General features: G+C 41.1%; 1 protein-coding gene across 1 annotated transcript; it reads left to right on the top strand.

Annotated features, from left to right (window-relative positions):
- Nucleotides 1–4,522: 4,522 nt before the first annotated feature.
- LOC118488123 lies at nucleotides 4,523–5,794 on the top strand. The gene is made up of 2 exons (XM_035985262.1): nucleotides 4,523–5,163; nucleotides 5,310–5,794. The coding sequence occupies exons 1-2, from the start codon at nucleotides 4,841–4,843 to the stop codon at nucleotides 5,497–5,499; spliced, it is 513 nt and encodes a 170-aa protein (XP_035841155.1). The 5' UTR covers nucleotides 4,523–4,840; the 3' UTR covers nucleotides 5,500–5,794.
- The last annotated feature ends 4,408 nt before the right edge of the window (nucleotides 5,795–10,202 follow it).

Below are 10,202 nucleotides of genomic sequence, written 5' to 3' on the forward strand. Positions count from 1 at the left end.
GACATGATATATAATACAAATTATTATATATTATTTGCATACGACCTCTCAAAAACGAGCTAACGAGTATAACTTCTTCGCTTCTTCTAAGTTGACAAATTACCGTCAAATCGTTCGATCAACATTTCGGTAGAGCTCGATTCCACGTAGTTTAGATACTGCGTTATTTAGAAACTTATTAGATATTCCGTGTTAGGAATATTGTAGGATGCACGCTAGCGAGTCTCATCTTGGAAGCGACATCACGAAGTCGTAATTAGCTAGCTTGCACAGGAATATTCAGGCGAGTTCATAACCCCCACTCTTTACTGTTTTACATTTTTTAAAATGTTTTCGGGGTGGAAAGACATGCACAATTTTCAGAAACATACAAAGTTTTGAACAAACGCAAAACTCGTATTTCTAAATCATATCGCGAATGGATTTCGAGGAACTCAAATGATTTATGAAAGGTTTATACTAAACATACCGGTTTTTACAAAACAAATGCGTATTTTCGAATTGTGAATGATTTTTCATAACTAGGGAGTCAGTCAGGGTGGCTGGGGAGGTTCAGCCAGGGTGGCTGGGGAGGTTCAGTCAGGGTGGCTGGAGAGGTTTAGCCAGGGTGGCTGGGGTGGAATATATGTTACAGTAATTACGAATACTTTTTACATGGTATGGTTAGTGTAAGGAGGGTTACTACTTAGATCATGTGAGTGGGTAGGCGGAAACTTGAGGCCATTAATCCTCGGGGTAGGACCGAGGGGCAGGAGCGGTAGATCTATCTGGGTGTAGCGAGCCCAGCCCCAGGCCCAGCGTAACGGACCTCGGGGTGACTTTGTACCCAACGCATAAATCCGCTAGGTTTGAGTCTTCCTACTTGCACTTCACACATATCAATGGCCTTGCAAACCATTGGTGATCTCTTTTTCCTTATTTGCTACATACCAGGGATTTTTATCATACACACTAACAAAACGCTTGATTTATACAAAATGAAAACCATGTTTTATACAAATTCAAAGTATAGGATTATACGGGCATAGAGTCAAAGTCAGGGTGGGCATTGACGGTTATACATACTTTACAAATACATGGTTTTACGATCATAGATCGTTACAAATACAAAGTCCTCATATAATTTGGACAAGAAAATGATATTTAAATTCGTTTTCTCAATACCATTTCGAAAACCGGTTATTCCAAAGATTTATTTCAAATCTTTCACAACTCAAAAGATTTATTTCAGATCTTTTACAAACAAACTATGAACTCGCTCAACTTTATGTTGACTTTTTTTTCGCATGTTTCTTTCTCAGGTTGCATTTCTAAGACAAGGCGCGGTTGGAATAGGATGACCATGAAGAGTCGAGTAGTTAGTGGCGTTCATTTTCTAAAAGACTTAACTTATTTGCTTCCGCTGTGCAATGAAGATACCAGTCCAGTCACGCCAATGCTCTGATAATTCCGGGGTGTGACAGATTGGTATCAGAGCTATAGGTTACAGCGAATTAGGTTATGTCGTGATACCTAGGCTCTAACCTCACCTTTCCCCCTGGGGACTTAGATCATTGAGACGTTGAATACATACAGAACGCCTAGTACTCGAATATGGCCTCCAACCGTTGCCGAAAAACAAACAGTCAAAATTTTTGTCTCCAAACACACGCTATTGTGGTGTTTTACACACGGTGTATAAAACAATTACATACAGTACACAACACTCTGAGAGTTTAGGAAACATGCATTTAAGACCTTCAGAAAAGGGAATTCAGCCGGGTGGCTGGATCTGGTCGGGAGACTAGGAGATTCAGTCTGATAGGCTGGGAGGATAGTCTAGTGGGACTAGGAGATTCAGTCTGAGAGGCTGGGAGGATAGTCTAGTGGGACTAGGAAGTTCAGTCTGAGAGGCTGGGAGGATAGTCTAGTGGGACTAGGAGATTCAATCTGAGAGGCTGGGAGGATAGTCTAGTGGGACTAGGAGATTCAGTCTGAGAGGCTGGGAGGATAGACTAGTGGGACTAGGGGAATTACTTGATTGCTTATTGGTGACTAACATGCTTATTTGATTATATGATCGATTATTTGTGCATGGTCATCACATAGGAACCGCGAATATTAACTCGGGTACACACTATTATCCATATTGTCTATGATACTTTAACTTCCCGAGCAGGCAGCCTACGCATAACAAAACGCTAGCGCACGAGAATACATGGAACTCAATTTTTACGTCAACGGATGTCGGGGTACATCACCTTCTACGTGGCACACAACGCTCGTGCACAGGTATACATGAAACTTAAGCTTACATCAACGGAGGTTGAAGTACGTCACATACGACTATCGAGGCAAGGCCTTTGAAAAGACGCGATGGCGCAATTCAACGACGACACTAGATTCATGTCAACAGGAGAACTAACGGCCAGGAAACGACAACTTGTCACGCGATCCCGCAACGACACGAATCACTCCAAGGGAAAGACGTATGTCTCCACATCCCCATATTTCGGTTAACGACGAATACGATATGTTCCACATTCCATGGTAATGTCACCTAACAATTGGTCGTCACACGAAACCCCAGGTAAAGTCCTCAAATTTCTTTTGTTGAAATTTCGACTTTCACACTTACTGAGTAGATTTTCGTATCTCTACTCCTCTTAATGGTCATTGTGTCACGATCATTTCTTTCGGTAAAGCGAACATTAATTGCCTCATTCCTTGGAAAATTTATATGTTACACATGTATCGTTTGTTAGGCATGTGGTTTCATTTCAAATAAGCGTTTCATTAAAGTTCAAATATTGTCTTCGCTAAAACTAATTATCGATTTGTGATTCGAATGACCCGCGTTATTGTAAGTGTTGGCTCCTTTGTTATCGAGTCAACACATTTCCTTGAAATTTCTTGACTTTTCGAGTTACATACATGGTTTTCATTGCGACCATGCCAAAAGTTTTATTGTTGATACATGTACTTATTGTCGGCTTGCGCCGAAACCAATTTCGATTGTTTGAACTTCTTCATTACACACATTTCATTCAAGATACCATATGATGTATAGAAGACATCATATTCAAATTCGTTTTAACAAGTGTTTCGTTTGTTTCGAGTCGAAATAAACTTGTTTGGCATTCGACTCCGTTAAATTGTTTGTTGATTTCGACACCTTTTGGTGGTGTTTTCACTTAATTGAAGCTTGCGCTAAACTCGTTTCGGCATCTCATGCACGGATTTAAATATTTATTTATTAATTGCTTTAAATCCACTTCGATTGATTATATCAAAGCTGTCTTGATACAATAGTGTGTTAAGACAATGGTACACCAATTCATTTTTATATTCCTGTGTACCTCCTAACGGTCCTTTCAACATCGATCGAATGTTTTGCGATATTTATTGCTTCTTCATCTTCGATCGAGAACATTATTTCTCTGATGTTTCATTTTCAATTGAAAATTCTATGATGTCATTTGAAACAAACTTTCAGATTCCCATTACTGCGCATTCATTTGACTTCAAACACGGTGAAATTGTTGGATCATCGCTATTATTGGATTGTTTAAATCATTACGACACCTTGTGGTGTTGGTACAAACTTGTAGCTTGGGCTAATCATGATCGATCGTTTCATGCAAAACACAGGTGATACTTGTTTGATCACCGGTATTACTGAATTATTTCATTCATTACGACACCTTGAGGCGTCGGTACAACTTGCAGCTTGTGCTGATCACGATCGAGCGTTTCATGCAAACTATTATATTTGAGATTGTTGATTTTAAGCTCATCCAGTGGATGTTATCGCTTCTAGAACTCGTTTACATGTTATAAACGTTCATATGGAATTCGATTGGTCGAAGTTCCTGTTCATTGTTGGATCCTGTTAACTTAGTCACACTAGTGACTGTATCTATACATCTTGTTTCCCTTGACATCAACTCTTGAAACACAATTCTGAAGAGATAACATAATCTAAATTTCGAGGACGAAATTTCTGTAACAGGGGGAGAATGTGACAACCGGTAATTTACGGATCTTAATTACGTGATTAACAGAGGATTAACGCAATAATAATTAGTGTTTACAAGGCAAATTAATGTAATTAGGCCCTTGGAGTGCCTGGGAACGCCTATCCGTCTTAACAAAGCGCGAGCGATGGTTTACAGAGAAACATGCGAAACGTTAAACGACAACAGACTGAAACCGTACCAAAAACTGACGACACCGACAAATATGGATGTTACACGAATATTTTTTTATGCTATCGACACTTATGGAATTTGGGTCGCGATATCGGGTCTCGTAAGAATTACGGGCCCCTTACACATGAGACGGACTTGTGGGCCCCGGGCCCAAGCCCAAAACCCACAAGCCTAAACTTGCACATAATATATTAGATCGTCCCTTAAAAATCTTATTAAGATTTACGAAATCCTAAACAAGATTCTTATAATCTTGCAAAATCTCTTCCAAGGATTTTAATTCAAAGGATAAAGCATTCAACCTGAAGGTAACCTGAATACACAATATACATAAAAGACACTATGGTCTATAAATGCAAACCCTTGCCTGCCTTTCCTTCACACTCGAATATATACATACACACACATCCCACAATACACTCATATTACTCTCACTCTCTCTCGGTTATACTCACAGACAAACCCACAAAAAAATTTAGAGCACACACTTCAAACTAGCACAAGGCCAAACACCCCCCTTGATCCTCCTTCTTTCTCTCGGTCCAGGTAACTTGAGCCGGGTATGGCGAGCTCCGGCACCGTTCAAGCTCTGGCAAACACCTCAGCCTCTCATACCCCCCCCCTTTTTGATTATCGGCTGCCACCACCCGATGGTGGTGGCGTACGGCGGCTGCAAGACGAAGAAAGAGAGAGGCGATGAGACAGAGAGGCAGCGAAGAGGGAGAACCAGCGGTGGTGGTTGTGACCGGTCGTCCCCGTCTCGGACCGGTGGTTCTTTACTCGGACCGGCGGTCGATACTTTTATCCGGCGGCTACAAATTGGGAGAAGAGAGAGAGAGAGGAACGAGATGAAGAGAGAGAGGGCGACGGAACAGCAGAGAACCACCGGCGGCGGCGGCGGCGCCTGTGACGGCGACGGCAAATCTCCGGCTTGTCTGGTTTTTCTGGTGAGAATCGGCTCGGTTCAGTTCAGGTTATTGGTTCTACTCAGTTCCTTTTTCGGGTCTCAGTTGCTTTGATTTTGGGTTCACAATAGTAAAGGAGCTCTCGGGTCAGGACTCGGAAACCCGGGTCAGATTCAAGTATGGTTCAGATTCAGTTGTGGTGATGTTGTTTCAGGTGGTGGAGATTATGCTTAGTGACTATGTTTTGGTTCAGAGCGGTTCTAGTGAAAACTATGGTTTGGGTTTTTCAAGCAACGTCTAGGGTTCGGGCCAGTTCATTCTTCGGGTCGCGACAGAATCTCGGGTTCGGGCATCGGGTTGACTCGGTCAAACCGAGTCAACTCAGTCAACCCTGGTCAACGTAGTGAGTCAACTCGGCCAACTCAGACCCGGTCAACTCGGTCCGCGATTCGACGCGAGAGATTTGGTAAACAATTTAGCGTCGCGAATTATATTTACATTCTTTTATTTATTTCGTGAAAACGAGCTCGGACCAACTTAATTGACGAATTATTTACTTGGATTTATTTCCTACTTTGTTTATATAAATCGATCATACATATACATTGTTTGATTATATTGTTGAATCTTGATAATACAATGACACCTAGTGTTGTCGGGGCGTCCAAAAACAGAGGAAACTCTGCCCGTTTTTCGAGAAACCCGTAAAACCAAAACATGTTTTATTGAAAAGCAACATTTATGATAACTAATATAAATGTGTATACCACTTTCGACGATGCTTTATCACAAACGAAAACGACAATTCTTTTATAAAATAAATATATATATTTATGTCAAGCACCAAAAAACTCGTATACGTTTTACAAAATAAATATAGTTCACATATTTGTTTCGAATACCATACAACGCGAATCCTTTTATAAAAATAAATATAATTTATATATTTATTTCAAACGTAAACTCGAATTCTTTTATAAATAAATATAGTATGTATATTTATTTCAAACATCGCGTAACACGAATTCGTTTCATAAAAATAAATATAGTTTTTATATTTATACCACACGAATTCCCTTATAGAAAATAAATATAGTTTGTATAATTATTTCAAACTTCAAACAACTCGATGACACTTTCGCCAAATAAATATAACTTTTTATATTTATTACGAACGCCTAGATGGCATATACGTATATTTTTGGCAAATATACACAAGACGTGATATATAATACAAACTATTATATATTATTTGCATACGACCTCTCAAAAACGAGCTAACGAGTATAACTTCTTCGCTTCTTCTAAGTTGACAAATTACCGTCAAATCGTTCGATCAACATTTCGGTAGAGCTCGATTCCACGTAGTTTAGATACTGCGTTATTTAGAAACTTATTAGATATTCCGTGTTAGGAATATTGTAGGATGCACGCTAGCGAGTCTCATCTTGGAAGCGACATCACGAAGTCGTAATTAGCTAGCTTGCACATGAATATTCAGGCGAGTTCATAACCCCCACTCTTTACTGTTTTACATTTTTTTAAATGTTTTCGGGGTGGAAAGACATGCATGATTTTCAGAAACATACAAAGTTTTGAACAAACACAAAACTTGTATTTCTAAATCATATCACGAATGGATTTCGAGGAACTCAAATGATTTACGAAAGGTTTATACTAAACATACCGGTTTTTACAAAACAAATGCGTATTTTCGAATTGTGAATGATTTTTCATAACTAGGGAGTCAGTCAGGGTGGCTGGGGAGGTTTAGCCAGGGTGGCTGGGGAGGTTCAGCCAGGGTGGCTGGGGAGGTTCAGCCAGGGTGGCTGGGGAGTTTCAGTCAGGGTGGCTGGAGAGGTTTAGCCAGGGTGGCTGGGGTGGAATATATGTTACAGTAATTACGAATACTTTTTACATGGTATGGTTAGCGTAAGGAGGGTTACTACTTAGATTATGTGAGTGGGTAGGCGGAAACTTGAGGCCATTAATCCTCGGGGTAGGACCGAGGGGCAGGAGCGGTAGATCTATCTGGGTGTAGCGAGCCCAGCGTAACGGACCTCGGGGTGACTTTGTACCCAACGCATAAATCCGCTAGGTTTGAGTCTTCCTACTTGCACTTCACACATATCAATGGCCTTGCAAACCATTGGTGATCTCTTTTTCCTTATTTGCTACATACCAGGGATTTTTATCATACACACTAACAAAACGCTTGATTTATACAAAATGAAAACCATGTTTTATACAAATTCAAAGTATAGGATTATACGGGCATAGAGTCAAAGTCAGGGTGGGCATTGACGGTTATACATACTTTACAAATACATGGTTTTACGATCATAGATCGTTACAAATACAAAGTCCTCATATAATCTGGACAAGAAAATGATTTTTAAATTCGTTTTCTCAATACCATTTCGAAAACCGGTTATTCCAAAGATTTATTTCAAATCTTTCACAACTCAAAAGATTTATTTCAGATCTTTTACAAACAAACTATGAACTCGCTCAACTTTATGTTGACTTTTTTTCGCATGTTTCTTTCTCAGGTTGCATTTCTAAGACAAGGCGCGGTTGGAATAGGATGACCATGAAGAGTCGAGTACTTAGTGGCGTTCATTTTCTAAAAGACTTAACTTATTTGCTTCCGCTGTGCAATGAAGTTACCAGTCCAGTCACGCCAATGCTCTGATAATTCCGGGGTGTGACAGTGTTACTACAACGTTTTATTCTGTCGTTTGTATGCGCGCGCTTATATGTGACTTACGAAGTGATCGAGTTGCAGGTTATTGTGTGAGCTCAGCTGTGTTCAGCCTTGAGAGCATTACAATGTTTAGTTACCTTGCTATCGATTTTTTCGTGTTTATGTGGGCACGAAGTTTTATTTTGGCGTTTTGTAGGCTTTGGTTGTGTTTCTGACCCGGCTGTGCACTTAGCTGTGACGAGCCTTGGAGGTCTACAACGTTTCCTATGGTCGAGCCATTGATGTTTTCGTGTACGCCCAAAGTAATAAATGCAGTTGTGACAAGAAATTTGCATAAAATAAAGGTAGCCAAACACTTCTTGTATTATAGTAAATGTGTTGGCAGTTCGCCCTTTACGATTACATAGTTGGTTTACATGTAGCACTTTCAAAGTTGTTGAGCATTCCAGGTTCGTGGAACCTAGTTGTTGTTGATGGTGCGCAATTTGTAAGCTCCCTTGCCGAGTACTGCATCGATTACATATGGGCTTTCCCATTTGGGAGCCAGTTTTCCGGGCTTTTCTGCGTTGGAAGCTTCATTGTCCCTTAGGACATAGTCTCCCGGGTTAAAAGTGCAGACTCGGACTCTGGAGTTGTAATATCTTTCCAGCTTCGTTTTGTATTTGGCCTCATTGATTGCTGCCATCTCTCTCCATTCTTCTAGGAGGTCCAGGTCGATCCTCCTTTCCTCTTCATTGTTGACTAAGTTCATTGAGAGCATTCGCGGAGATGGTAGCCCGATTTCTGCTGGGATGACTGCCTCGGACCCATAGACTAGGCTGAACGGTGTCTCGTCGTTGCTTGTCTTTGGCATTGTCCTATGGGCCCACAGTATGCTGGGCAGTTCGTCTACCCATCCTCTTCTCTTTTCGCCTAACCTTGCCTTGATACCATCAACGATACTTTTGTTGACTGCCTCTACTTGACCATTCCCTTGCGGGTGCGCAACCGAAGAGAAGGTATGCTCGATGTGTAGTTCTTTGAACCATCGTTCGAGGTCGTCTGCTGCAAAGTTAGTTCCGTTATCGGTGATGATTCTGAGAGGTAGGCCAAAGCGGCATATGATTTGCTCCCATATGAATCGCTTGACGACTGCCGATGTGGTTGATGCAAGTTTTCCTTTCTTTCCAAATCTAATCACACCTTTCCAAGGGGATACCTTGAGTAGGACGTGATCACCGACTTGAAATTCTAAGGGCTTGCGTCGTCAATCCGCGTAACTCTTTTGACGGCTTCTAGCTGTCTGAAGGTTATCACGAATCTTCTTGACCTTATCTGTAGTCTCTCGAATGAGATTGGGTCCAGTAAGCTGAGCTTCATCTATCTCATTCCAGTAGACCGGTGAACGACATTTTCGACCGTATAAAGCTTCGAAAGGAGCCATATTGATGCTAGAGTGATAACTATTGTTGTAGGAGAATTCGATCAAAGGTAGATGCGAATCCCAACTACCACCAAAATCAATCACACACGCTCTAAGCATATCCTCTAGTGTCTGGATTGTTCTCTCAGATTGACCATCTGTCTGCGGATGGTATGCTGTGCTCAAATGAAGTTGGGTACCCATGGCAGATTGCATGGTTCTCCAAAAGCGAGACGAGAATTGAGCATCTCTGTCAGATATAATGTTCAAAGGAACACCATGTCGAGATACAATCTCATCAACATATATCTTGGCAAGCTTGTCAGCAGACAGATCCTCACGGATCGGCAAGAAATGTGCTGACTTTGTAAGACGATCAACAACAACCCAAATGACGCCATGACCTCTTTTAGTGCGCGGTAACTTGGTAATGAGATCCATAGAAATGTTTTCCCATTTCCAAACCGGAATCTCTGGTTGCTCCAATAATCCAGAGGGATGTTGATGTTCTTCCTTAACCTTAAGACAAGTAAGGCATTTGGAAACATATAAGGCAATGTCTTTCTTCATACCCGGCCACCAATACTGGGTTCGAAGATCCTTATACATTTTGTCTGCACCAGGATGAATTGAATAACGAGACTTATGAGCTTCATCCATAAGCAAGGTGCGAAGATTTTCTATACTTGGGACCCACAAACGTCCCATGAAATAGAAAATCCCAAAGTCTCTCAGTTCAAGCTCAGGATTAGTATGACACGGTAATTCTTTACCCATCAAGTCTTGTGTAACACAAGTATGTTGAGCCTGAGAAATGCGGGTTTGAATATCAGATCGAAACTGAACACAGTGAAGCTTGACACGTTCCTTACGACTTAATGCGTCAGCCACGACATTCGCCTTACCAGGATGGTAGCGAATTTCGCAATCATAGTCGTTTAGGAGTTCAACCCAACGTCGTTGCCTCATGTTTAGTTCTTTCTGATTGAAAATATGCT

This window comes from Helianthus annuus, chromosome 16, assembly GCF_002127325.2.
Source record: "Helianthus annuus cultivar XRQ/B chromosome 16, HanXRQr2.0-SUNRISE, whole genome shotgun sequence".
Classification (NCBI taxonomy): Eukaryota; Viridiplantae; Streptophyta; class Magnoliopsida; order Asterales; family Asteraceae; genus Helianthus; species Helianthus annuus.